At 67.8% G+C, this 27,138-nt stretch overlaps 2 protein-coding genes and 1 long non-coding RNA gene across 5 annotated transcripts; 2 read left to right on the top strand and 1 right to left on the bottom strand.

Moving 5' to 3' along the window:
• Positions 1-486: 486 nt before the first annotated feature.
• Positions 487-1,393, top strand: PHLDA2 (pleckstrin homology like domain family A member 2). Of its 2 annotated transcripts, none has more exons than XM_086676598.1 (2): positions 487-939; positions 1,126-1,393. In XM_086676598.1, the coding sequence occupies exon 1, from the start codon at positions 524-526 to the stop codon at positions 917-919; it is 396 nt and encodes a 131-aa protein (XP_086532724.1). In that variant the 5' UTR covers positions 487-523; the 3' UTR covers positions 920-939; positions 1,126-1,393. The 2 variants fall into 2 exon arrangements, with proteins under 2 accessions (XP_086532724.1, XP_086532725.1); XM_086676599.1 differs by having other exon boundaries at positions 1,123-1,393.
• A 1,877-nt stretch (positions 1,394-3,270) lies between these two features.
• SLC67A1 (solute carrier family 67 member 1) lies at positions 3,271-23,401 on the bottom strand. Of its 2 annotated transcripts, XM_086676597.1 has the most exons (11): positions 23,315-23,401; positions 20,713-20,999; positions 18,263-18,360; positions 17,341-17,501; positions 16,861-16,993; positions 9,601-9,719; positions 8,870-8,977; positions 7,945-8,045; positions 5,700-5,801; positions 5,378-5,498; positions 3,271-3,504 (listed from the first exon to the last, which is right to left on the bottom strand). In XM_086676597.1, the coding sequence occupies exons 2-11, from the start codon at positions 20,854-20,856 to the stop codon at positions 3,326-3,328; spliced, it is 1,266 nt and encodes a 421-aa protein (XP_086532723.1). In that variant the 5' UTR covers positions 20,857-20,999; positions 23,315-23,401; the 3' UTR covers positions 3,271-3,325. The 2 variants fall into 2 exon arrangements, with proteins under 2 accessions (XP_086532723.1, XP_086532722.1); XM_086676596.1 differs by lacking the exons at positions 18,263-18,360; positions 20,713-20,999; positions 23,315-23,401 and adding an exon at positions 17,840-18,252.
• LOC147576305 (uncharacterized) lies at positions 20,274-26,208 on the top strand. Its single transcript, XR_015240640.1, has 2 exons — positions 20,274-21,229; positions 25,844-26,208. It is a non-coding gene; the product is annotated as an uncharacterized LOC147576305 (long non-coding RNA).
• The last annotated feature ends 930 nt before the right edge of the window (positions 26,209-27,138 follow it).

Here is a 27,138-nt window from a genome sequence, read left to right as displayed (position 1 = left end):
CCCGCAGGAGGGTGGGGGGTGAGGGGCAGGTGGGGAGACAAGGCCGGCCGGGCAGGGCCATCGGACGGTGTCCCCAGGAAGGGTCCCCAAGGCGCGGGGGGCGTCCGCCGCGAGCCCTCGAGCGGCGGGACTAGCCGCCGGAGCGCCGGGAGGGTGGGCGTCCTGGGCCGGCTCCGTCCCCGGGTGCTTCCCAGGGCTCCGGGCCGTGAGTCACCGCGGGCAGGGCCGGCCGCAGCGCATTCCTCCGCGGGGCCGGCGTCCGGGGCGGGGTTGGCGGGGCGGGGGGCGAGACCACAAGTCACCCCACGGGGCCGGGGGGCCGGGGCGGCCGGCACCGGCGAGCTGACAGCCCCCGGCGGTCCTGGACGGCAGGGGCGTGGCCTCTGGTGGGGCGGGGCCCCGGTGGGGGCGGGGCCCTGGGGGCGGGGCCGGGGCCCGAGGGGGCGGGGCCGGGCGCAGGCGGGGCCGCCTTAAAGCGTCGCCTGGCCGGCCGGGGCGCATCGCCAGCGCCGCCGCCGCCGCCATGAGGACGCCCGGCGAGGTGCTGCGCGAGGGCGAGCTGGAGAAGCGCAGCGACAGCCTGTTCCAGCTGTGGAAGAAGAAGCGCGGCGTGCTCACCCCCGACCGCCTGCGCCTGTTCCCCGCCGGGCCGGGCGCGCGCGCCAAGGAGCTGCGCTTCCACTCCATCCTCAAGGTGGACTGCGTGGAGCGCACCGGCAAGTACGTCTACTTCACCATCGTCACCACCGACCGCAAGGAGATCGACTTCCGCTGCGCGGGCGAGAGCTGCTGGAACGCGGCCATCACGCTGGCGCTCATCGACTTCCAGAACCGCCGCGCCCTGCAGGACTTCCGCAGCCGCCAGGAGCGCGCCGCGCCCGCCGCGCCCCCCGAGTCCCGGCCGGCCCGCGCGCCCTGAGCGCCGCCGCCGCCGCCGCGGTGAGTGCGGGGACGCCGTCCGGGGGGGGCGCCGCGCCGTCGAGGGGTCCCTGGGGCGCGCGGGCCGGGGCTGTCGCTCGCTCCTCCCGCGTCTGGGGCCTGGGGGGAGGGGGGGGAGAAGGGGGACCCACAGGCCGGACGCCGAGCCGCCAGCTCCCTAACCCTCCTCCTTCCCCCCTACAGGAGCCACTCACTCGACGACGAGTCGGGGGCCGCCCTCCCGCCGCCCACAGTGAGGACAGAGGCCGAGAGCCATGTCCCTGTCCCACGGAGAAGGACCTTCCCGTGCGGAGCCGCCGAGCCTCGGCCCGCTGAGCGGGCGCGTTAAATTATCAGACTGTCTATGTATTTATTTTGATGGTTATTCGTCGTGGAACCGTCTGTGTTCATATGTAGTGTTTGCATCAGTATGTTCATTCCAAATAAACCACCTGACCCGTTCCCTTTTCCACCAGCCGCTGTGGTGCCGTGTGACCTTACTGCGGGAGGGTTGGCGGCCCGTTCGGTGGGGGTGGGGGTGGGGAGAGCTGCCACCCTGGCGTCGGAAGGGCCGGGAAGCCAGGGCACTTTGAATGAACGCAGTGTCATCCGCTGGGCCGCGTCCACACCCTCCTTGCCAAGCAGCCTCTCCAGAGGCTGGGAAGTGCCCTGAGGTTTGGTCCTGGCTGACTTCTGCTCCTGGGCGTGTGTCCGGAAGGACGGGGCCTGGTTTCGCTCAGGGAGGTCACTCCCAAACCGCCCCGCTGAGGTCAGGGCACCCCCTGCACCTGAGCTGCCCCTGCTCGCAGCGGGTGCCGGCCCCACCTGCCCCCCACCGCCCACATGCCACCTGTGCCCCCAGCCCCCCGTTAGGGAGCCCTCAGCCCTCCGGCCGCGCACCCCCTGTGCTCCCCTTGACCCCAGCCCTGCTGGGGCCCGGGCGGCTCCCTGCAGCCACCACCAGGCCCCGCTGGCCCGCACCCACGGTGCTGGAGCGGGGAGGCGGCGGGGCCTCCGGGCAAGTGGGGGGAGGCCGGGGCCTCGTACTCCCGATGGTTGGCAGCCGGCGAGCCCTCCCTGTCCGGCCGGGTCCCCGTCCTCCGGAAGTCAGGCCGGCCGCCACCGTCAGTCCAGCACGCCCGATGGGAGGACACCGGAGGAGCGTTCCCGCGCGGAAAGGTGCACTGGCAGTGACCAAGCCGGAGCGCGCAGGGGGACCCTGATCTCTGGCCGCTGAGGGGGCCTGCATTTCGGGGACCCTTCTGGCTGGAAGGGCGATGCCACGTGGGGGAGGCAGCGGCGTCGGGAGCGAACGACCAAACATCGGGCCCTGATGTCTGTCCCTCACACCCTCACACGGGACCGGGGGAGCCTCCGTGCCGGGTCCCAGGGCTCAGACTGGGGAGGGGCTGTCCCTTTGCTGCGAAGCCCAAGGAAACCATTTCCTGCAAGGAATTTTCTCCCGAAGGGAACAGCACTCCTTACGAAGTCCCTGAGCCAGTGGGGGACTGCACTGGCCCCCGACGGACCCCTGTCCTGCCCCTCCCTGGAGACCCGCCCAGACCCTCATTGGGACAAAGGGTGAAAGTCAAGGTGAGACCCCCCCCCCCCCATCCCCAGTGAGGTTCACAAGCAAGCTGGTCTGGTCTGAGCTCTCGGGCCGGAGGGTGGACGGACCTCTGCTCTCTGAGGCCCTGCTGGTTGGACCATGGAATTCTGGGGTTGGGGGTCCTGAGTTGTGAACTAGCTTCTTTTACAGGCAGCCCGCGGAGAGGTGGGGAGTGGCCTTCATGGTCTCAGGGTCACCTGCCGACCCCACTGGCATTGTTGTGTCCACACTGGTCACGCTGGCCCCCCTGTGCCCGGGTGCCTTTCTCCCTACAGCTGGGTTGAGGGGTGGGGAGGGGGTGGGGCTCTCCGGGCCTGGGTCCGCTGGCGGGCCATTTCCCTGGGCCTCTCTGCAAGCCTCAAACTCCTCATCTTTGAAAACAACCTGTTTCCATTCACGTGAGGTGACTGACAAGGGCAAACAAGCAGGCAGCGCGCTCGGCCCCGAGGCCAAGCCGGTGGAGGACTGGGGGCGGGTGGACAGCTCCGGTCTCGGGGGGTTTGAGCAGAGCTGTCTGGGCGGCAACAGGGGGGCCTCCTAGCTGGGGACGGACTCCTCGTGGGATGGGCTCCAGGCGGGGGAGGGCCTGCTGCACAAGGACAACTTGGGTGATCAGGCTCTCTCCAGAGCCCTGGGGCCCGGCTGCACGCCCCCTCTTCCAGGAAGCTCTCCGGCATCTGACCCTCCGTCCCTCCATGGCTCACCCCCAGGTCCCCTGTTTAACCCATGGGAATTTGCAGGACTCAGGCTGGAAGAGTTTATTGCCAGTCTGTGCCCTGGGGCCACTGGTCACCGGACTCAGTCCTTCTTCCGGGGCACAGGCTGTCTCCAGAGCACGAGGAGGACAAGGAGGTTGATGGCAAACTGCACGTGGCCGAAGACGGGGACCCCAAAGCTGCGGTACAGGAGGCCGCCCAGGGTGGGCCCCAGGGTCTGAGTCAATGGCTGCACGGTGGCACAGAGGCCCAGCATGGTCCCTGAGGGGTGGGGGTGGGCGGCAAGTCAGGCTGCCCTGGCCACCCGCTTCCCAGACGCAGCCCAGGTCTCCAGTGTTCACCGCCCCCAACCCTGTCCGCTCTCTGCTCCCCCAGCTCCCTCCACCCAGACTGTGCTTTTCGGACCACCCAGCCACTCAGGGGCCACACGGGTGCCTGCACCCTGCCCCAGAAAGTTCCCAAGCCCAGGAGGAGCCCCGGAGTGGAGCCACAGGTCACGGGCCAGGCCCCGCCCTCTCAGGCCGGTTGAGCTTGGAGAGAGCCTCCCTGACGTGGGGACGGCGGGCTTGGGGGGAGATCCTCCTGAGCCACAGAGTGAGGGCTGGGGCTGGGGTGCAAAGCAGGCTCCCCACAGCCTCCACCACCCTCGTACCGACTGGAGGATGCCCTCCGCAGGACAGGGGCGGGGTCCTGGGGGCCCTCGCGGGGCGGCCCGCCCGCCTCTCTGCACCCACGTCCCCCCGGGCTCACCTGGCCGCCTCTGCCCCCAGCTACCTGGCTCCCCTGTCACTAGGCCCCTCCGGGCAGCTGTGTCCTGTGTGTGCGTGCGTGTATTGTCAAGACATGTGCCCAGAGGGTCCCCAGCTCCAGGGGCTCAGGGCCCCCGCTCCGCTCGGGTTGCTGGAGAGCCCGCCGGGTGAGCTGGGAGCGGCCTGGTCCGGCCCCGCCTGGGCCCAGGGCCCGGCGTGGGGGAAATTTAAGAGCGGCTTCTCCCATCGCCTGCCCACACGCCCTGCAGACACCGGGAGCAATTACCGCCCCCTCTGTGGTCTCGGGTTCCCAGGCTGGCTCTGGGAACCGGCTCCCCGGTCCCTCTGAGCCTAGGGGCGGGGCCTCAGGTGCGGCCCCGCCCCCCTCCCTGCCGGGCCCTGCCCCCATCTCTCCACGCTTCGTTCCCCGGCGTCCTCCTGGCCTCTGCTGGGGGCCGGTCCAGCGCTCCAGGAAGCCCTCCGGGCCCTGCCTGGCCTCCCCGGACCAGAAGCAGCCCTGAGATGCGACCTTGCAACCATCGGCCATCGGGTTCCCATCTCGGCCTCTAGAGCTCAGCCTGCCCCTCCCCCCTTGGCAGATAGGCGGCTAGAGCTGGAGCGAGGGGTGGAGGGGTGGCCGGTCGGGTGGGCTCTCGAGCCTGCTGGGATGTTCTTCAACCCCAACCAGCCACAGGAGCCCGGGGGCAGGGCAGGGGCAGGGAGCTGAGTCTGGACAAGAGGCTTGTAGGCCTCTGGAAAGAACGCTGGGCACAGAGTGAGGGCTGGGGGATCCCCTGTCTGGGGACACCCGTGTCCTACGGGAGGGGGGGCGCTGGGGGCTTTCTGGGTTTAACCGGCTGCGCGCCTTCCCCCACTCAGGGAGCACGGGCACCCCCGACCCACCCCGTGCCGGAGGGGGGACCCTGCCTCCCGGCCTGGCAGCCCCCTGTGCTGACCACGCTTGGCCCCACTGGGCTGTCTTCCTAACTGGCCTCTTCAGGAGCCTTTCAGTTCCAACCCCCTCCACACCTCGCCGAGCCGGGTCCTGGCCTGGAATGTTCCAATCTTCCCCTTCCTCTTTTATAGGGAAATCCTGTCCCTGCTTCAGAGCCCAGCCAGACAGCAGCTCCGAGAAGCCCCCTTTCCACCCCCCAGGCCCAGCCCAGCCTGGTGGCGGCCAGAATTCTCACCTGAGCCATCTTGCAGCCCCCCCCCCCCCCACCACCACCACTTGGACCCCGGGCCACCCACCCCACTCAGTACTCATTGGGTCTGGGCAGACCCAGCCTGAAATTGGGGAGGCGGGGGAGCTGCTCCATCCGAAACTGCCCAGAGAGCTTCCCAGAGAGGAGGCCCCGGGGGTCCCCTGCCCCTCACTGGCTCACCCGTGTCTGCGGCTGACACGGCCTTGGTCAGCATGCTGTCGGTGACCACGTTGAGGGCACACAGGCTGAAGACCAGGCCAGGCATCAGGAGGCAGAAGTGGAGGACGTCGGACATCAGTGCCTGGCATGGGACAGGGAGGCCACGGGATTGGGGGGGCCACACAGGACCGGGGTGGAAGGGCCCATCCCCGGAGCCCCGTAGAGCTGGCCCCGGGGGGAGGGGGCCCTGGGGCTCACATGCAGCCTGGGATGTGCAGACGGCTGGGGTGATGGGCCCGGGACCCCGCTGTCAGTGGGGTGCGGCCCCGAGGAAAGTGCTCACCATGGCCAGTCCCACCAGGACGAAGCCCAGCACGCTGGCCCGGAGCAGCGCCCTCTCCGAGAAGCGACGGCTGAGCCGCCCGATGACCAGGCCCTGAATGACCTGGGGAGACAGAGCGAGAGGCCGGCTGGGAGGGGTCTGGCCGGGGGCGGCCCCCCACAGCTGGGGACCCCCTCCCAGCCCTAGCAGCCACCCGGCCGGAGGAGAAGGGCGGGTCCCGAAGCGGCCAGGTCCTCGGGAGGCGGGGTGGCCTGGGCACCGCACGTCGGCACCCATACACCCGGACAGTCATCTCCAAAACGAATCCCGTGTCCTTTATTTCCAGCGTGATGAACACATTTTCATCAAGCGAAGGCCGACTAACTGCTCACAGGCGGCTTCGGGGGAGGGCAACGGCTTCCTCTGCGTGGACCCTCTCCACAGCCCCCACCCCAGTCTGAGTAAATCCAGGTCCTTCCTGGCCCTGCGGACCCCCCCCCCCCCCGCCGACATGTCCTCCGAGCCCAGTCTGCTGCCTCAGCCAGCTCAGCAGCTGGTGTGCTCCCCACCCCAGGGCCTTTGTACTTGTAGCCCCTCCCGACCCCCACCCCCCCAACCGACTGTCCCATCTAAAATTGCACCTCTGCCCTCCTGAGGACCCTTATTCTCCTCTGACAGCTCATCACCCCTGCCACATGAGATGAGGGTGGTCGGGGGCTTATCTCTGTCTCCCCCCAGCCCTGTACGATGGACGCTTCCCAGCACTGTGGTGGCACCGTGCCTGGGGTGGACGTGAGGGCCACGTGGGGGCTCTCGCAGGACGGCCTGCGACAGACAGGGGTCTGCAAGTCCGCTGGGGTGGTGACGCCATCCCTCAGGACCGTCTGGGCTGCCACTCCCCCCCCCCCAGCCCCCAACCCCGACGCCCCCCACGGGGAGGGGGATGCCGTGGTCCCCTTGGGGTCGGGCTGCAGCCCACACGCTTCGGGGTGGGGCAGGAAATGGTTTGCGGAGGGAGGCAGCAGGTGGGAGCCCAGCTGTGGGGGCGCCCAGGCTGCCTCTTGAGACCCTCGGTGACCGGCCCCACCCCGCGGGGCTGGGGGCTGGGAGGTGACTGGCAGAGGGGGCCTCAGGCCTCTCCCTGTAGACACAAAACCCCACCCTCTGCCCGCAGAGGTTCCAGACGCAGCTGGGGCCTCAGCTGCCCCCGGGGGTCGCCCGCCATCCTTAGGGGTGCTGGAGCCCCAGGCCCGTCTCGGGCGGGGTCGCCATCGGGCACCTTGCCCCGGGCCAGGCCGGAACTACCCGCGTCTGTCCCTGAGGGTCTTGGGGGGTCTCTTGGCTTTCGCAGAGGTACGGGCCTGGTCTCCTGGGTCTGGGGGTCTCCAGGGCAGGGCCCAGGCGGGCTGGAGCGGCCATTTGGAACCCGCGGCCCCCAGCTCTGGAGAATTATCATTGTTTCCAGTCTGTGGCCCGCCAGCCGGGCGGCAGCAGCCCTGAGGCTACTATTCTCGCACCAGGGGTGAGACCCGTCCTGGGCCCAGAGGCGTGGGGAGCAGATGCCCAGGAGGAGCTGGGAATGTCACACGCTTCCCTCCCCTTCAGACGGTCCCAGAATAGCCCCTCCCGCACTCCGGCTGTCGCCACCTGTCCCTGCGCCCCGGGCCCTGGTGCAGATGCCCCCGAGGAGCCGGGGCCTGGGAGACGGGCCGCCCCGTACCACCGGAAGGCGGCTGCCCGTCTCAGGGCGCCCCGCGAGGACCGAGTGACCGTCACTTGGGTGGGGCTTCCTCCTCTTCTAAGAGCTTTGCCGGGTTAGCTCACCTCATCTGCCCAGCCACCCCACAAGGGTCACTCGCTTGATGGGCAAGGAGACCGGGGCTCCAAGGGCCCGAGGAACTTGCCCGCATCTTGTCACGTGCCCTACCACCGGCTGTCTCCCGCCCTGTCCTTCTGCTGGGGGGCGCCCGGCTGCACACTCGGAGGACCGTGCACCCTCGCGTGCTTCCAGACAGGAGGCCAGGGGCTCGCCGGCCCCCTCTGGGTACCAGCCCCCTCCCTCCCCTCTCCGGGGCAGACGAGTGTGCAAACCGGGCGCAGGCCCGTTGGTGGCTGCCTCGGGCAGGGAGGGGAGGGCACACTCCCCCGGGGACAGGAGGGCAGCCGGAAGCTAACGGTACAGAACAGCGATGGCAGGCGCTCAGGGCAGCGCCCTGCAAGGCCCGTTGGGTCTGAGACGCGCCCCGCGTGCCCGGCACCCACTCACCATCTGGAGAAGCCCGAAGAAGGACATGAGGTAGCCGGCCTGGGCGGCATCCAGCTGGAAGAAGTCCATGGAGACGATGGGGAACATGACCATGAAGAGCCCTAGGAGGGGGGTTCAGGGAGGGCGGGTGACTGTGGGGCCCTGGCGGCCTTCCCTGCGATTTGGTGGCTCTCTGTCACGGGGAGCGGGGCCCCAGGGACCGATGTAGCCCGTGCGCAGGAAGGTGCCGGAAGCTACCCCGTGGCTGGGCGGGAGGGTAGGTGGGGCAGGTGGGGGGAGGAGGGAAGGCGGTCGGGAGGTGGGGGGCCCGGGGCTGACCGTGTGAGAGGATTTGGCCCCGGACCCACTGGTGGCCCCTGAAGGCCCCTTCGACTGAAGTCGGACCGGAGTCTCCAGGCGCCGGCCCAGCCAGGCGGCCCCCTGACTCAGCCTTCAACCCCGCTGACCCCGACCCCGAGATTTGCAGCACAGTTTTGCAAGAAGCCCCCGCAGGTGAGGGATTAGCCCTGGAGCACCAGCGCGAAGCCTCGCTGGTTTGTTCTCTGCGCTGCCCCCAAGGAGAGGACCCCGGACGGGGGCTGGAGGTGGGTGCTGGGCACCCCTGAGGGTTCATCTCAGACGTACTGCCTCCCCTGCTCTCGGGCGGACCCTGGGGGGCTTGCCAAGCACAGGGCACTTCGGACTGTGCGTGAGGGGGGCCCTGTGGGGCTGCAGGGAATGGGGCACCGCTTTCCCCTCCTCCCTCCCTCCCTCCCTCCCTCCTCCACTCGGCAGGAACCAGGGGGCCCGCCCCTTCTCCAGGACGCGTGTGATGGCAAGGAGAAAGCGTGCGGCCCGGGATACAGGGCGGAGAAGGGGGACGCCCTGACCGCAGGCCCCCTCCCCACGGCCCCGAGCTCTCAGCTGCACCAGGTCTGGGACTCACCGAAGGGGAGGCTGGACGCCACCTTGATGAGGAACACGGGCAGGACCCCCGATTGCAGCAACAGGCGGGTGATGGCCTTCAGGTCAAACACGTTGGCCTGGGGTCCGCCTGGGGGGACCCGGAGAGGCTGGGCAGGCCTCAGCCCATTTCCGGCTCCCTGACCCGGTCTCGGCCGGGCTGCAGGGTCCGGGAAAGCACCCCGCCCCCATGCCGGCACCCCCCTTCGCTGGCCCCTTTGGGGGCACCGGGCAGCTCGTCACGCTCCTAGGGCTGAGCCCTCCGCCCCCACTGACCCTGGAGCCCCCGAATTCTGGGAGGCGCTCCGGAAACACAGTGCCTCTGCTGTCGGGCGACCTGGCCTGGCCCTGGCTCCCCCAGCCCATGTGACCCAGGCAGTGGCTCGTGGGCACCACGGCACCTGGCGATTTGGGACTCAGGATCCTGGCTAACCCTGCCCCTGCCCCGTGGTCCTTCCGGTCCTCCCCGGGCCTCCCCTACATCTCTCCTGCCTCCAGCCTCAGCCTCTCTGATGCCCCTCCCCCACCCCCACCTCCACCCACCAGCAGACAGGAAGCCGCTGTCGTGCATCTTGGCCTTGGCCAACGCTCCCTGCAGGGAGGCCCGGGGTGCTGGCTGGGGAGGCGGAGGGCTCAGGCCTCATACCCACCCGGTGTCCAGGTACCGCGTCCCTGAGGGGGCCGGCCTGGCAGGGCGTCCCAGGCGGGGCTTACCTGCGGGGACCGCCCGGTCGTGGGCACTGGCCCCTTTCGTGCTAACGGGGATAAAGGTGAAGCTGAGGACAGCTCCCACGAGGTTGGCCACCAGAGCCACAGTCGCGGGGCACTGCATCCTGGGGGCGACAGTAGTGGTGACACAGGACGCGGGTCCCAGGCTGTGGGCACCACACGCGGCCCCCACCGGCCCCTTCAGCCACAATGAGGTCTCAGCAGCTGAGAACCGCTCAAACCCCCCCAGCCATGTCCCCAAGGCCTGTGACCTGGAGGGAGGGGACGGGACCCTCAGGGCGCATTCATTAGGTGACAGAATGAAGGGGCCGACGAAGCCGTCACCGTGTCCGACGGTCACACTGCAGCGGCAGCTTTCGACAGCCACAGCACACGTGGGCCCCGGTCCCCGAGCGCGAGCCCGGGAGGTGAGCCCCGGCGGGCTGGGTGGGGGTTCTCCCAGGAGGTGTCGAGGGGTGGGAAGACCCCCCAGGGGCCGACCCGGTGCCCCTGCTGTGCCCAGCCGGGGCAAGGGCGTTGGACACCTGGGGGCCCGCGCCTCAGCCCCGGGCGGTGTCTGGACGGGGATCTCCCTGCACAGCCCTGGACGGAGGAGCAAACGGGTTCCCAGAGGAAGGGCCCTGCCTCCCTCTGCGGGGACTGGACGGGCCTCCCGGGGTGGGGGACGGCTCGACTGTCCCTGTAGGTGCTGCTTCTCTGTCCCTGGGGGCTGATGGGGAGACACACGCCAGGCGGCACTGGGGCCGGGGCGCCAGGAGGGGAGGGGGTGCCGGCGACCCCGAGGTGCAGGGGCGGGCCGGGGCTCGGGTCTGCATCTCAGCTCCACCTGCACGAAGACCACGGGACCCCGCGCGGCCTCCTCTGTGTCGTGGAGACCGGCACGCCTCCTTCCCTTCCCTCCTGGGGAGCGCTCCTGTTCCCCCTCGACCTGGGGCGCGGGACGTTCCGGGCTGGGGGAGGCGCTTTGGGCACCACCCTCAGGATGCCCTCCCTCCTGCCCGCCCGCACCCAGGACCCGGACCTGGGAGGGCCCCTCAGCTTCCGAGAAAACCCTTCCGGGCTGTGGGTCATCAGATGGAAACTCGGGCCCTGACCCCTCCGGTGACCCCACATCACCTGACAACGCTGGCCCCGGGGCCAGCCCTCGTGACCGTCCCCGTTTCCTCCTGCAGGCCAACCGCCCCCTCCTGGGGTGGGGGACGGAGGGAGGAACACGTGGGAGCCTCTTACTGAGCCAGGCTGCTCGGCCCTTCCAGGCTGGTGCCTGGCCAGAGAGCCCTTCCCCTCAGCGGCAGCAGGAGCTCCTATGCACCCTGCAGGAGCCCTTCTCCGTGCGCCCCGGCAGTCCTCCCCAGGGGGCACTCTGTCCTCTGAGAGGGGCTCGCTCCTTCAGACACACGGTGCCTGGCCCTGAGGACGACTGAGCCTGGGCGGGACCCCGAGCCAAGACCGCGGAACAGGTGAGAGCCGTTCACCCTCACGCAGCCCTGACGCCTACCTGAGCGGAGCTCCCGCTCAGGGCCGCACAGCATGGGACGAGAGGGGGGTGGGTGTCCCCTGCATCTCCGAGCGAGGCCAACCACAAGCTGAGTGCCCCCGCCCCGCCCCCCACGGCTGCACGTGTGCACACGCAGACGAGCAAGTCACACACACACACACACGCACACAGGGGTGCACACACACAGGGCTCCTGTGGGCAACCACAGCCAGGAGAGGCCCTGTTCCCCGTGGGGTCAGCGAGGCTTGGGGGCGGGGCCGGGACCTGCCCAGGCGCACACAGTTGGTCCAGCCTGCACGTGCTGCAGACCTCCCCCCCCCCACTGGCCCATGTCAGGGCCCCCGGCCGACTCCCACTGCTGGGGATGGTGGGCGCTCGGGCTTTCTGGGCACCAGGTTCCAAATGAACAGGAATTCCCACGGACTGACGCCCCGGGGAGGGACGAGGCCAGCACAGACCAAAGCCCCCTCCTCCGCTGGCAGGAACTGATCTGTGATGTGGGCAGGGACACCCCGGGCCCGGTGGCTGTCCCCAGAGAGAAGGGCCCTTTCTTCAGGACCCGCATGTCACCGCGCGGGACCTCGGGGGCAGGGACAGAGCCTGCTTTCTTTGCCAGATGCCCCGGAAATTCGTGGGAGCAGAGGCGGCCACTTAGGTGGCTATTCTGGGAGGCTGGTGACAAGTGTGGGCTGGGTGGCAAGGAGCCAGGCCCCTTCTTGTGGGCTCTCACCACCCGCCCCCCCCCCCACCCCCACCCCGGCATGCTAGCTGGTAAACCGAAGGAAACACAAGGACTCTGGGGGCCCCGGAGGGAGTCGAGGGGCCACAGCTTCCCAGGGGACGTCGGAGGGAGGGAGTGTCCTTCCTCCACCCACCCCCGCCACAGGCCCCCTTCCAGCTCCCCCAGGACAAAATGCCGGAAAGACCTCATGCCTCTGCGTACCGGGTAGGCAGGCGGGCACTGCTCTGCCCTCCCGGACGAGACTCGACGCCCCTCCCCAGGGACCTTCGGGTCAGTGCGCCCCTGAGCACGAGGCAGAATCAGCTCCCTTGCTGGGGGCCTCCTGCTTCCTTTGTGCAGGATCACGAGGGGTGTCTGCGAGCCGTGGTTGTTGGCTCATTGGACGGACGGGAGGCTGGAGGGATGAAGGCCGGGAAAGGACTCCGGGCAGGACTCTGGGCACCAGTCTTTTGTCCCTTTGCCCTTCCCGGTGGCGACCTTGCTGGGTGACTTCCTTTCCTCAGATGCAAATGAGGGCCACCCTTGCCGGGGACACCCTGTCCCCATCCCCCACGGGCGGCACGGGTCCCCGGGGGCCGCCTGGCCGTCCTGGAGCCCAGCCCACCGGCCTCCGTTCGTCACGGCTGGTTGCCCGCGCTGGTCAAACGGTGCAGGCTGTAAACACCACCTCTCACCTCTATCTCGAGGGCCTGGAGTTTGCCAAGCCGACAGAATCAGGAGGGCGGTGGGCTGGGCCATTGGCCCACCCTATGTGGACTGGCCACAGGGTGACGGTACTCGGGAAGCCTGGGCCACCCTCCCTCCTGCTCTGTGGCTCCCCTGGCCCAGGGGACGCAGGGCCTCCTGGGTGGCACCGCCCTCTCCTATCCAACCTGGACGGCAGGCTGGGGTCAGCTGGGGCCCAGCCTCATGTGACGCTTGGCTGTGAGGGTCTCCAGAGAGTCACTGGACGTCCAGCCTGGGGCTTGGGGTGAAGTCCCCCTGCCCTGCCCCATCCACATCCCACGATGTCGTGGCAAGAACAATGTCTGAAAATGGGAATCTTTGTGGGGCCACTCCTGATTCAGCCTCCCTCTGGCTTCTGGGTCCCAGAAAAAAGGCCTAAAAGCCTTGTCTGGCCTAACACTTTGCAGCCCTCTGTGTTCCCAGAGCACCTGATCCCTCCAGTCCCACCCACACAGGCCTCCGAACAAGCCCCAGGCCTTTTCCTGCCCCAGGGCCTTTGCACAGGCTCCCCCTCTGCCTGGAACACTGTCTGTGCCAGCCCCACCTTCAGTAGCTGCCTTCTCTCTCACTTCCCGGGTCTAAGCTGAGCTCGCTCTTGGCCAGGTGGGCCCTGTGCTGTGTGTACTTCCCGCTGCCCGGAAAACCCAGGGTCTCTGGGTCAGGTCTCTGTGTCCCCCTGCGGTGGGGAGGCCGCACACCGGGCTGGCCCCGCACGGCCTCAATGAGCCATCGTGAGCACCGAGTGGGGCAGGCCGCCTGGCTGACCCATGAGTCACTCCTGTCCCAGTGTGTTTACTCATTAACTTCCAGGGGAAGCGGCCGTGTCACCCGGGCAGAAACCCTCTGTCAGCAGGATGAGGGCTTCCTCTTCCCCGGCCAGAACAAAGGCTGAGACGGAGTCCCCAGTCTTCGGGGCTGCAGATAAGGAGTATAATAAATCCCCTCCGAGTCGCCGAGCGCCCCCGGGCAAAGCTCGCCCTGGGGCCAGAGCAGGGCCCCTCTCCCGCGTTAGCGCCCAGGAGGGCCGCCAGTGACGGTGACACCATTGGCACCATGTCAGTTTGCCTGACCCAGCCCCCAGCCGGGCCCAAATCCCCCCCAGACGAAAGGAATTGCTACCCTCGGGGGCATCTGTCCAAATCCCGACCCCTTCCGGGGGACGGAGCCCAAGCCTCGCACTCGGCGGGGGAAGCCTGTCCACGCTGACTCCAGCCATCAGGCCTGGGGGCTGGCTCGACGTTCGACGGGGACCCCCGGACCCCAACCCCCGGGACCTGACTCAGCTGGGCTCCGAAGGCTGGTGCTGCCTACCGCCGAGGCCCAGGGCGCACTTGTGGGAAGGGTGTGATAGAGGCCTCCCCAGGCTGTGAGGCGCTGGGCTCAGGGCCATGAGTCACCGAGCGGCCCCCACCTGCTAAGTGACTCAGGGCCTGGGCCCTGGGTAGGAGAGCTCCAGGCTGAGCCGAAACCAGTTCTACTGGTGCCCGCCCCACACCCGCAGGCTGCCAAGGGCACTTCCTCTCCCCTCACCTGCTCCCGGAGGTGGGGGACACGGCTGATGCTTTTTGGGGGAGGGGTCACCGGGGCACGGGAGGCAGGAAGATGGCAGCCAGGGAGCCCTCACAAGGAAGGCGGGATGTGGCCCTCGCCACGGGGCTTCGGGGTCCGGGAGCCCGCCTCCCCCGAGCCTTGGATGGGGAGGCTCGCGCTCTCCGGGGCCTCCGTTTTCCCATCAAAGGATGCATATAGGGTTATAAAGCACCTTCGATCTCGGGATGAAAGAAGGCACGGAATTGAATGGATATTTCCGGAACACGAGGGCAGGGGCGCAGGCAATCTTGGGGGAGGCCCAGGGGAGAGGACAGTGAGTGGTGTCTCCTGGGTCAGCAGCTGGGACGGAAAAAAGGAAGGTGAGGACGAGAGGGGACGTGGGGGGGGGGGGTTGGGGGGGACAAGAGGGGGCGTGGGGGGAGGGCTGGGGGGGTGGTCCTAGGCACGGGCACAGTCGCAGGCCCATTTCACGGGTGAGAGCACCTGTCAAGGTGACCACGGTAACAGGCGCCTGGCTGTGAGTCCAGGTAGGTGGGGCAGCGTGGGGGCAGGGAGGCTCCTCCCGGCCCTGCCTCTCCCTCTCCCGCACACTCTTCACACCCTGACGTCCCCCCCCACCACCCCGCCCGGTACACCCTCCCGACCCTCTTCCTTTTCTCCCCGGGAGCGCAGAGGCTCTCCTCCCTCCTCTCGCTCCTGGTCTAGCGACTGAGGCTCCCATCACCCCCAGCGGCTCATGTGCAGGCAGAACCCATGGTCACTGCCGCCCCTCGGAGCACCGAGGGTCCTCCCCTCCTTGACCTGCACACCTCTCGGCTTCCGGATGTTCTCCTGGATCTCCTTCCCTTCTTGCCCTCACTGTACCTCCTCCTCGACCCCGCTTCTAACGTGAAGTGCCAGGTTGGGGCTCGGGGCTTGGGGCTCAACCTGAACCCGTTCCTGGGGCTTAAAAACCACCCGCCTGAGGACACAGCCCTGCTCTGCTCACTATAGGTCCCCTCGCTCAGCTGCCCGATCCATAGCTGCCTGGAGGGCCTAATGGGCACCAGACCCAGCCCAACGGAGACCCAGCTGCCACGGGCATGGCGGATGGCTCAGACCTCAGCAAGGTTCACGGCTCCCCCCGAGGCCGGCCCCAGCGTCCAGGCGTGGCCTTGGGTTCACACCTACATCCCAGCCATCAGCAAATCCGAGGCAGACCCCGCCTCCTGCCCACCTCGGCTCCCTGCCCTCCCTGCTCCCCACTCCATCCACACCGGCCTCCCCGGTCGTCCTGCCGCCCCCCCTCACCTCCTGCAGGTGACACCCTGGTGACCACCCGTCTGTCTGGCCCCCGATCGCGCTGTATTACTTCTCACACCAGGCAGTTCACCCCGACACTTTAGAAATACGTATCATTTTCATTTCATCCGAGGACCCGGCCTGTCCTAGCCACCACGGTATCCCAGAACCTGGAATCCCAGGGCACCTAGTAGCTGCTCAATAAATCCCGGTGAGGAAGCAGATGAAAGGAATTCTGCTTCCCCCCCACCCCCCGCAGCCTCCTGGCTGAGGTGCTCCGTGGAGACAGACATCTGCACCCCAGACTCTGATGAAAATCCTGGGGTGGGGAGCTGGTGGAGCCGGTCACGGGACCCTCCCCTTCCCCCGTCCCTGCAGATCAGCCATCACCCGCTGCATCTACCACTGTTGGGGGCTGTCTGGGGGCACTGGGGGAGCCTGGGGAGACCGATGCCCCCAGAGGCCCAGGGGCCAGCACAGGCTCATCCGAGATTAGAAGGAGGGCTGTCAACAGAGGTGCCTGTGTGTGTTCCTCTGTGTGTGTGTGTGACTTCAGAGACCAGCAAGGTTCCTGTCCTGAATAGGGCCCCAGGGCAACTCCCTAAGGCCCGCACGGGTGGGTCCCCAGCTGGCACAGGGCCTCCCATCCACAGCTGGGCACCCACATTCCAGACCAAAAGCAAAGACTTGAGTCGAAGGAAGGCAAGGAGCAAGGTCCACTCCTATGAAAGAAGCCGATTTTGAGTGGGTGTTGGGGCTGCTGGGGAGAAGGAGGAGGAATGGGGGTGGGGCGGCGGAAGTGAGATTCCCCGCCCACGCCCGGCAGGGCCTGTCCAGGGCTCGGTGTCCCGGGTTCAAGGTTCCTCTCTTCTCCCAGGGGGCACTCCAAGGACTGCTGGTGCAGACGGCTCTGTGCAGTTACGGAACCGCCCACAGGCTGCCCTCGAGTCCTCCTGCCCGCAGCACCCCCATCGCAGGATGCCCGCTGGTCGTCCGGGGACCCCGCCTCCAGGGCCTGCCGTCCAATTTCTTCAGGTTTTCATGTGACCCGGGCCAGCCGCGTGCGTCCCCCTAGCCTGGGACCTCCTGGTGCCCTCCGTGCCGCCCTGGCGCGCACCCTGCGGGACTGCACGGGCCGCGCCACCTGCTTGGGTCGGCTCCGGTCCCTGCCCTGTCCATCCTGCCAGCCCCGCCCACCCGCTCGCCGCGCCCCCTCCGGCCCCGCCCGCTCACTAGCCACGCCCCCTCCAGCCCCGCCCACCGCGTGGGTCCCTGCTGACCGTCCCACACCGGACCCAAGACGTTCAACGTGCAGACGGAGAAACCGAGGCCCGGCGAGGTGGTCGGCCTGGGCCCACCCAGTCTCGGCCATCTCGACCAGCACCCGCACGCCGCTTCCTGGCCCGCCCCCCCACCTCCCGGCCCGGTTCCAGCCTCGGCCACTCACCCGCACGTGGCGCTCAGGGTCCCGCCGAGCAGTGAGCCAAAGATCATGCCGACCCCGAAACACAGGCCGAGGCGGCCCAGGGCCGCGGGCAGCTCCTGGGGCTCAGACAGGTCCGCGATGGTCATCTGCGCGACTGGGTGCGGGGCGGGGACTGAGCCTGTGAGGCCCCCTCGCGGAGCCCCGAGCGGCCTAGGCCCGGACCGCGCCCCACCCCGCACCCTGAGGGTGTCCCGCGCAAGGTTGCCTCGTCCACATCCCCCAGGACCTACTCCGCACCTGCACAGGCCACGCCCCCCACCCTCAGCCACCTGCCCCCCAGGCCACGTCCCCATGTCACCCCCCCCCACCTCGGTCCTGCTCCCTGGCCTAGACTGGTACCCAGAGGAGACCCGCGCCCCGCACCTCCCTCAGGTCGTGACCTCAGCCCCACCCTCACCCGCAGTCCTCCCGCAGCCCCAGCGGGCCCCCGCCTGGCCCTACCTGGCATCCCCTGCATGAACGCGACAGGCAAGGGCGTGGCGTAGAGCAAGGCCACGCCGGGCAGGGCCGGGCTGCAGGCGGCCGCCAGGAGCAGATAGAAGGCAGAGGACGCCAGGAAGGTGAGCGTGAACGCGGCGCGGGCCCCGCGCCGGTCGGCGAACCTGGGGGAACCGAACCTGTGATCCTCACAGATACCAAGCAGGCCCTGCCAGCTCTGCCCCTGACGCCCGCCCCCCGGGGCTGCCGAGGAGCTAGGCTGCAGGGGTCTCGTCTCGGAGCCTCAGTGTCGCCATCCTTCCAGTGGGTCAGCTTCCGGCGACCTGGGGGTGTCTGGCCCAGCAGGGCCCTCCTGCTCCCTCTGAGAACACCTTGCGGGCTCCAAAGGGAGCAAGGTGCGTGTGTGTTGTGCAGAAAGCGTCTCCAGGCTCCTGCCCTGTCTCCACCCGGCCTCCGAGCAGGGCCGCGAAACCCTGGGGAGCCCTGCTCGGTCCGACTTGACCGCCTCTGGAGCCCCTTTTCTGGACAGTTCCCCCGAAGATCTGACGCCTGCCACGTGGATCTCCACCCCAGGGTTTGCGGGAGGATGATGTCTGCCCTCATGTCCCTGAGCCCAACGCCCCAGCAGCGCTGAGGCCGGTGGAGGAGTGGGGGTCCAGGGGCGTCGCTGGTGGGACCCCCAGCTCGGCAATGCTGGACGTTTCCAGCCACGACAGCCTTGCCAGGACAATCCCCTCTTTGGCCACAAACCAGAATTCGTGGAAGAGGCGGGCAGGGACCCAGGGAGCAGGGGTCCCCGGCATGAAAGGGACTATTGTGCCCAGTGTCGGTCTGAGAGGCTGGCACGACCCAGCCCCTGACCTCCGAGGGGCAGGCCCTGGTCATCGTTGGGGGGAGGGCCCCCAGACTCCCTGCCCCACGGTACCTGCCCAACACGGGCCCGCCCAGCAGCTGAAGCGCGCCAAAGGTGGTCTGCAGGTGGCCGAAGGCGACGGAGTCCAGGCCCAGCCTCCGGGTCAGGTACTGCAGACACAGGGGGGCCCACGGGAAGGGTCAGGGTCTGGATCCAGGGTCCCCGGAGGGTGAGGAGGGGGAGAGGTGGCCCCGGGCTGGGCGGGAGGGAGCTGCTCTGACCAGTCTGCGGTGGGTCTGGGAGGGGCCTGGGGCCTGGGACTCAGCTGCGTCTCCCACAGCGAGGAGACCACGGGGCCTCTGGGGCCAGGCTCTAACAGGCAGCGGCTGGCCCTCCTTCCCCTCTGCGGGGCGCACCTCAAACAGGTGGGGGGGCCCCCAGCTCCCACCGGTTTAGCCTCGTTCGCTCAAAGCTGCCCCGTGGACTGCAGTATCTTCCCCGAACGACACAGGCCTCCTCTTTGTGGGTTCCAGCCTCTCCTGGCCCCTCTGGAGCCATGCCCACCTGGGGAGGCAAAGGCAGCGACCAGTGTCTCTCCAGAGCCCTGGAGGCGCTCGCCCTCCTGCTGCTCTGCGCCTGTCACTCCAGGGAGCCTCGCTCGGTCCCCAGGACGGCTGCTGTCCTGGGACCTCTCTCCTGAACTGCCCCCGGCTCTCCACTCGATGTCCAGAAGCATCTGGAATGCAGCACATCCAGAACGGACTCCCCATGGCCTCCCCCCAGGACCGGCCCCTCTGCTCCCTTGCTGACACCCCCCTCCACCCCGGCAAGGGTTCAGGTCCAAACCCTGGTGTCTTCCCTGAACCCCTCTTTTCTTGCACAGCCACATTCTTTTTTTTTAAAAAAATGTTTGTTTATTTTTGAGAGAGAGAAAGTGGGGGAGGGGCAGAGAGCAAGGGAGACGGAGAATCCCCAGCAGGCTCCACGCTGTCAGCACAGAGCCTGATGCGGGGCTTGAAATCATGAACCGTTGCACAGCCACATTCAATACATCGGCGGCTCCTGGGCTCACCCTTCACAGACCTTGAGGGCAGCGGGGCCTTCCCCGCGGCCAGCATCCTCCTGGAGTCCTGGCAGCCTCTCTCTCTGGCCTTCCCTCCTTCTCCCCTCCACTCACTCCTCTCTAGCTGCACTGTTCTCACTACTGCCCCAGGGCCTTTGCACTAACTAGCCAGGCTTGCTCTTTGTTTCCTTTAAGCCCGCCTTCTCAGGAAGGCTTTCCTGATCCCAAAGCCCCCACACGTCTGTGGGCAGCCCCAGCACCCCCCGCACGCCTCATGATCTTACGCACAGCACAGCCTAAGGATGGTTTAGTCCCTGCCTGCTCTATTTGAAGTTCTGAGAACAGGGTGCACACAGTAGGTGCTCGATGGGCATTTGCTGAACGATACATACAACATCCACGGGAGAGCCGCCTTTGCTCTGTGCCTTTAACTGTTCTCTCGTCGCTCCCTGCACCAACCCTTCCAGGGAGGGACATCGTGACCCGTTTCATGATGGGACCTCAAGGCGTCCGCCCCGGCCACCTGGCCGCTAAGGAAGGGAGTCAGGGCTTGGACCGGGCTGTCTGGTAGAAGTGAAATGGGCTTTGGGGCAGGGGTTAGGGTTCGCCACCTGGCTGGGGGCTCCTGCCATGCCCACAGCGGCCCCCTCCCAGCCAGATCCCCAGGCACAAGTCCGCTCACGGGAATCCCCTGGGGGGCTTTAGTGGCTGTGCCATGGCCCCACCCAGACCAGACAGAGAAGGGGCGCTGGGACGTTTCAAGCCCCCCCGGGTGCTGCTGCCCTGAGAGGGTGGGAGCCCGGCCAGCCCCACACGGGTCTGTTGAATGAATAAGCAAGGGTGCAAAGGTGGGATCAATGAAAGGTGGGCGGGCGGGCCCTGAGTGTTGACCAAGGCGCTTAACCAACCGCTCCAGGCAGCGCTCCAGGCCGGGGTGGGGGGGGTGGGGGGGGTGGGGGGGGTGGGGGCAGCAGAGGAGGTGATGCGTCAAGCCCCGTCCTCTCGGTCCAGGTCGGTCGGGGACACATGCGGCAGGATGTGGGGTGCGGACATCGGGCAGGAAGGCTGGCCAAGCAGGACCTGGACAGAGGGTCCGGGCAGGGGTTGGGAGGGGAGGCTCGCTGCGGAGAAGGCCTGAGCGGAGGCCCGAGCACAGGAAGGACGGGAGCCGAGCAGGTGTCCCGGCGGGTGGATCCATAGGCCAATGGGGCCGGAGCCAGGCCGGCCGGGGGGAGGGGCACTGCCACGGGGCAGGGCTGGCTGTGCACCAGGGCACAGGAAGTGCCCACGGGCGGACCGGGAAGCACGGTCCCCGGGTCCCTCAACCTGTTCAGCTCCGTGTGGTGGGTGGCTCGGGCAGCACGGGCCCCACCCCCGGGGCCCCGCTGTTGCACAGATGGAAGCCGAGGGGGACAGTGCGGCCGTGCTGGCGGCCAGGCTGCTGAGGGCGGGCACTCACCGGCATGATGGAAAACCGCATGAAGAGGCAGGTGAGCCCCAGGGTCACCAGCGCATAGGTGAGTAGTATGACCCCGGGACGGCCCAGAGCGCCTATCTCCCTGGAGTAGGGGCCCCGGCGCCTGGGGGCTCCGGCTCCCTGCATCCTGGGCAGGTGCGGCGGGAGAGCCTGGACGGATCGGGGCAGGAGGCCGGCACGGTGCGCAGGGGGCAAAAGTCCTGTGGTGCCCGGCGAGGGTGCTGAGTCACGGGGCGGGAGGCGGGCGGCGCTCACCTCTGGGACAGGGCCTGTGGGAGAGGCCAGTGCTGCAGGACCCCCGGGGAGGGCTTCCGGCCGCTTGCTGTGTGACCTTAGGCGCCTCCCCAGCCAGCTCTGGGGCTCTGGGCACACAGCTCCCTGGAACCTAGCCTGAATCAAGCTGGGGGACCCACGTGCCCCATGCAGGAAGGCACCAGCACCCCATTTTAAGAGGGAGGCCCCATTTTAGAGGCCCGGATGGGTGCTGACTGCAGTTCAGGTAGGTGCCCCCTGCATGTATGGGGCTGATGGTTTTGGGTCCCTGTTGTCGGGCGAGGGGCGCCTCAGGCCCACGGGGGACCCCTCACCACTAGGGGCGGCTTCCAGAGGCAGGCTTGACACCCTTCGCCCAGCCCAAGGGGGCTTCTGGGGTGGCCGGAGGGTGGGGTGGGGCACAGAGCAAGGCCTTGTGTGCCCTCTAGCCCCCCACTGGCAGAAACTAGACTTTGTAGGGCCGGGGAGGCCTCTACAGAGTGTCACCAAATTAACACCCGACTGTCAGCTGAGCCCCGAGGGTGGCCTTCAGAGTCTGGGGTCCAGGGGTGGGAGTGGGCTGGGTAACAGCAGGAGGAAACCCGGGCCTGGCCCTCCTGGCATCCTCCCCCTCCCGCTTCGGGGAGGCTGGGGGGTGGAGGCTAGAGGCTGAGAGCCGCGGGTCAGGGGCCGTCAGCCGGCCGCTCACAGGCTCCACACCGCAAGGGGTCCTGGTCAGGGGCGTCCTCTCCACAGTGAGCTCCGGTGCCTGCCCGGCCCTAGGGCACCGCTCCAGCGGGGTGAGCCCTCCCGGGGAGGCTCCGGCCTGGCCCTTCCAGCACTGGGCTCGGGCACCTGAGGTCTCCCGGTGACCTGAGGCCCCGGCCTTCCTGGGGTGACCCGGCACCAGCTTTCTTGGGGTAACCTGGGACTCTGGCCTTCCTGGGGTGACGTGGGGCACCCACCCTCCCTGGGGAGCCCCAGCCTCACCTCCACTTACAGGCCCAGGGGCGTAGCAGCCTGCCCCCCACCCCGCCACTTCCCACACAGCCCCTGCTCTCACTCGGGTGGGGCGGCAGGAACTCTGACTTTTAGGGCAGTCGGGGCATGGGGTGGGCGGAGGGACGGGAGCCAGGGGCTGGAAAGGAGAGGAGGGGAGAGGGGTGGAGGGAGGGAAAGGAATGCAGGGCTCATTGTCTGGCCTGCCCCCTCCCTGGGGTCTGCACAGAGACCCAGAGGAGGGCCGGGGGCGGGGGGGGGGGGGACAGGAACATTTCTGGAAACGGCTCCTGGGCCCTCTCCCCACCTCCCCTGCAGATCAGGGGACGCTGGTCCTCGTTTCGCACCTGTAGTAACTGTACCCCCTTGGCCGGGCCGCCAGAGACCCGGATGCAGGTACGCCTGGCTCCAAGCCGTCTGTCTGTGGGGCTTGCAGCGGGGCTTACGGTCCCCAGGATTCCCTGCTGGAATCCTCGGGAGCACACGCACTCGGCCTCGGGGTCAGACACGGTACCCCAGGTAAGGCACCGGGCCAGGACTCTGCTGCTTGTCCCCCAGAGCCAGACCATAGGCCCAGGGGTGAAGTCCCCTCTGCCTGTGTTAACTGTAGCTGAGCAGAGCGGGAAGCCGCCGGGCACCAGGCTCCTGGGCCAGGTCCTCCCGCGGTGCCTGGCGAGGGCTGGGAGGCGGGGACCAAAGTCCGGCTGTTCGGGGCAGAGCCGGGGAGCCCGCGGCCTGCGGTCGGGGCCTTTCAGGGCAGAGGCTAGTGGGCCCCGGGGCAGCGAGGGGAGCGGCTCAACCCCCCCCCCCCACCCACACACAGTGGGCCTGGGTTTGAGGAAGAGCTCGGTCCAGACAGTGCAAACGGGGGTGGGGGGGGCGTGTTTGTATCTGAGGACGGTGTCCCCTGTTCTCTGTCAGGCTCAGGAGTTGTGCTGAGAGCCCCGAGCTGGGGCAGGTGCACCAGCAGGGCTTTTCCTTAAGAAAGGCTGGCCTGGGAAGTAGGGGGACACGGTGTCTTAGACTCAACAGCCCTGGGAGAAGGATTGGAGTTCAGGTGGTTCTGTGCTCTGTGGGGGTGGGGGTGGGGGATGGGACTGTCCCCAGGAGGTTCACCTCCCCCTCCAAACCCCAGGGCCTGTGGCTGCTCCCCAGAGACCTGGCCAGGAGCTTGGGACATCATCTGGCTCCTTCTGGATTCTCTAGGCAGGAATTGTGGGTAAAGAGGCAGGAGAGGGTGGGGTGGGAGTCCCCACTCTGCCCCAGGGCAGGTCGGGGAGGCTGAGGGGACCGAGCAGCACGCGGGGTGGGCAGGAAGGGGCTGGTTACTCACCCCTCCCTTCCTCCTGCTTCTAGCAGGACGTTTGGAGGCTGGGAACTGGTCGGGGCCGAAGGGATCGGGGGCTGCCGGAGGATCTGTCGTGAGCTGGCTCAGTGTGGGCGGGGCGCTTCCTGGTCCCGGAGTGTGGGAAAACTGCCCTCTGGGCTGGGCGAGGAGAGAGGAGCACCCGTAACCCTGGAATCCCCGGCCCAGTCGTCCTTCTCCAGAGCAGCCAACCCCCCTCGCTTAGCCACTCAACAAACGCTCTGCACTTCCCCCCCGGGGACACACTCCGGCCCGGGGCCAACCCAGCCACCCACCTGCCTCTCCCAGAAACAGGCTGCAGGGTGAGGCTGATCCAGGCCCACTGGAGGAATCAGGGCTGGGGTTAGGGAGGAGGGCTTCTCGGAGGAGGTGATGCCTCCAAGGAGTCTTAAGGGTGAGCGAAGATGGGCCAGGGGTGGGCAGGGCCAGCCAGGCTGAACAGAGGCAGAGGGGTGAGCCAGGCTTGGGGTGTATACTGAGAGCCCGAGTCAGCGTGTGTGGGGCAAGAGTAGGTTCTGGAGAGCAGGGGTGAGGCCAGCTCTCGGTAGAGGGGGGGGGTCCCTGGGGAGCTCCAGAGGGCTGGGCAGCGGAGGCACACGGTGAGGGGGCCGCGGACTTGGGGTGGGGGGTGGGGAGCTGCTCACCCCCGGGGGGCGGTCCTGATGGACTGGGCGTGGCCGGGGGAGCCCCCGCAGTGAGAGCCCCGGGAGCCGAGAGGGTTTCTCAAGGGAGAACGTGCTGGAACTCTGCGCTCAGGTGGGCGGAGACATGGGTCAGTGTGCGGGTGCAGGAGAGTGTGGTCTGGGGCTGTGGCCCGAGCCGGGGCTTTGACGGGGGGCTTCATCCTGGGCAGATGAGCCCCTTCGTGGGTTGAGTGTTTCTTACTCTATTTCCCGAGGGCCCACCTCAAACATTACCTCTTCGGGGATGCCCACAGGGTTTTGGCCAGTTTAGGACCAAGACCAGGGGGCGGGGTGGGGGGGTCTCCACCGAGGCGCAGCTTTGGGCCTCGACCAGCAGGGCACCCAGACCCCCACAGCGGCATCCGTGCTGGGGGCTCAGGGGGCCCCCTCCCAGCTGGGAGAGGGTGTCGGATGCCGACTCCCACTTGGTGACTTGTTCTTGGAGTCATAGCCTTACAAGGGGCACCCCGGCCGGCTGTGGGCATCGGGGGCCTGGCCGCGGCTTGTCAGCTCCATCCCAGAGGCCACCTGGTTAAGGGTCTCAGAGGGCCAAGTCCCTCTGCAGGTGCCATAGGAGGGGCTGGGCTGGCAGGTGCCAAGGAATGTTCTAGAGCTGGAGTCTGTGAGTAGGCTCCTGGGGTTGGGGTCTGGGAGGGGCTGGCCCGTGTCCACAGCGGGGTCTCTTGAGCTGAATGCCAGGTCAGTTTTGACTCACCCTGCGGGTGGGTTCAGGGGACTGAGCCTTGGGTTAGAGGGGAGGTTCTGCCAGCTACCGGGGGCTTCTCCACGGGCCTCTAGTGACGCAGGGACCGCAGAGTCAGGGGGAAGGAGGGAGTAGCTTGCTCGGGGGCAGAGGCCTGGGATGGACGAGCTCACACCTTGCATGCACTGAGCCCTGCTCTGCCCCTGGCTGTGTGCTGGGACGCAGGGTCCCTCATGCTGCGGCGGGGGTCCCTCATGACAGCCAGTGGATGATGCTGGAGGTGCCCATGGCAGGAGGCTCGCAGACTGGAGACCTGGGGTCCCCCCGTGACGGGTGGGATACAGTCTGGGAAGGTTATGTCTCCTTCCTCCCGCCAGAGCAGAGGAGGAACAGGGGACCCTGTCTGGGGAAACTCAGGCTTGGCATGAGGCACCCGCTGCCCCAGCTTGCCCGGGACTGAGGCGCTTCTGGGACATGGGGCTTTCCAGGGAAAAACCCAGAGAGTTCTAGACAAACCAGGATGGCTGGCCACTCTCCCTTTATGGGTCCCTGCAGGCCAGACAGACTCACGCTGGAAGTTGGCCCAGAGGGAGGAGGGAAGGTGCTGGGGTAGGGATAGCAGCATGGAGATGGGAACACAGGGTCATGGGCACCCTACCTCCAGCCCCCCAGAGGGACGCCTTGCCCTGACCTCCGGAGAAAAACAGCTTCGAAGGAGGGGTGTCCAGCCAGGGGAGGCCGGAGCGGAAGTGGCCAGGAGCTGTGGTCTGGCCTGGCAAGGGCCTCCGAGGGGGTGTGAGAGGGCAGAAGGGCAGCCTGGAATCAGGGAGAGGCAGGCCTCTGAACCGTCCAGGAGAGCAGGTCTCAGAGCAGCTGGGGCTGGGGCCCCACACCTGCTCACCAGGCTGCGGTGGGGAAACTGAGGCAGAATAAGTGGCAGGAACACGCTCCTGTTCGTGTGCTCCCGGTGCTTTGCCCGCCCCCCCCCCCAGGCACATGCCCGAGGGGCCTGGAGTGCGCCTGCCTCTTAGGTCCCCCCGGCACGGCCTCCGCTGTCCTGCTGCCTCGTCCCCCGGCTGGAGGGAACGATGCCATGTTCTGACCATCCAGTGTCTTCCAGAACCTCTGCCCGCTGGGAACTTCATGGAGAAGCCATCCAGGAGGAAGCAGGAAGGACCTCCAGGGAGCCAGAAGAGAAGTCACAAACCCACACAGCCTCCTACCCTAGAGAGCCCCCCGGCTGTCCTGCGGTCACTTCCGCCTGCCTGGATGGCACTTAGGGAGCCTGGTTATTTTGTCTGTGCTGGGGACGGCCACACATAGTAGCCTGTCTTCTGTGCTCTGGGAGCCCTGGAACCTGGCTGGACCGGACTCTAGGGGCCCTGGTGCCTCCCGCCCCCGGGCCCCTGGTCCCCTGCTCAGCTCCAGTGACAGCTGGGTATTGCACACATTTGATAAACTGCAGATGAGCGAGACCCCAGCATCTCAGCCCCTTCCCCCCCACGGGACTCACCCTGAGAATCTTCCCTGGAGCCGGTTTCATCAGGCCGTGGACCCTGCCCTGGTTTATTCACCTATTTCTGGCTCCACCCACCAGCCTGGAAGCCCCTGGAGGGGAGGCCCCCCACCCACCCCCCAGGCCCCAGAGAAACACTCCCGGTCTGGATCCCGACTGGACGTTCGGGGAGGAGGGCCTGTTCAAGGACCCACGGCCAACAGTGGGCTTCCAGGCTACCGTGGCTGATGTCCAACCCAAGGCGGCCACTCGCTCTACTGTTTGCCCCAAGTCAGAATCCAGAGCATCTGGGGGAGGGGCTCAGCAGGGAGGCCCCATCTGTAGGACCCAGCAGCCAGTGAGCTCAGGATGGATGGAGCCCGGGCGGGGGGGGGGGGGCGGCCTGCAGTCAGCCCCAGCAGGCTGGCATCTCCGGGACTTACCAGCTCTTGACAAGGGGCTCGTCCTCTTGACCGAGTTTCCCCATCTGTGAAATGGTCTGGGCGGATTCGGTGAGATAACGCACGGGGCTGCCTGGCACAGAGAGGGTGTGCCGACGGCAGCTGCGTACCGACCAGCGTCCAGCCGGGGCTGGCCGAGGACATTGCTGAGCGCCGGGCAGAGTCGCGGGGACCTGTGCCCCACGGACCCCCAGGGCTCTGGAGGGCTTGGTGGCACTGTCCACGCTGCCCAGCGTGTGAACACTATTCCACCGTGCCCTACGGGTTATTAGGGAACGGCACATGATGGGAGTGTCGGGGTCTGAGTCTCCCCACCAGCCCACGGCCCTGCACTCAGAGCAAATGTCCAGCTTACGTGACAGTGGCAGCTGGAGGGGGCCGCTGGTGTTGCGCTGTGCTCGGCCACCCCTCTAGGTGTGCGGAGACAGTGGCCACGGGGAGGGTGCTGG

Source organism: Puma concolor, chromosome D1 (assembly GCF_028749965.1).
Source record: "Puma concolor isolate L17-30 chromosome D1, mPumCon1.1.hap2, whole genome shotgun sequence".
Classification (NCBI taxonomy): Eukaryota; Metazoa; Chordata; class Mammalia; order Carnivora; family Felidae; genus Puma; species Puma concolor.
The sequence above is the reverse complement of the archived record's forward strand: the minus strand, read 5'-3'. Positions and strand labels throughout refer to the sequence as shown.

Coding starts and splice junctions, on each gene's coding strand:
- PHLDA2 (XM_086676598.1), top strand. CDS start 524: ATGAGGACGCCCGGCGAGGTGCTGCGCGAGGGCGAGCTGGAGAAGCGC.
- SLC67A1 (XM_086676596.1), bottom strand. CDS start 18,222: ATGACCAGGGCCTGCCCCTCGGAGGTCAGGGGCTGGGTCGTGCCAGCC. Junction 8,046..8,869: donor GGCGTCCAGCCTCCCCTTCG/GTGAGTCCCAGA, acceptor CCCCCCTCCTAG/GGCTCTTCATGGTCATGTTC. Junction 3,505..5,377: donor CGTGTCAGCCGCAGACACGG/GTGAGCCAGTGA, acceptor CCCACCCCTCAG/GGACCATGCTGGGCCTCTGT.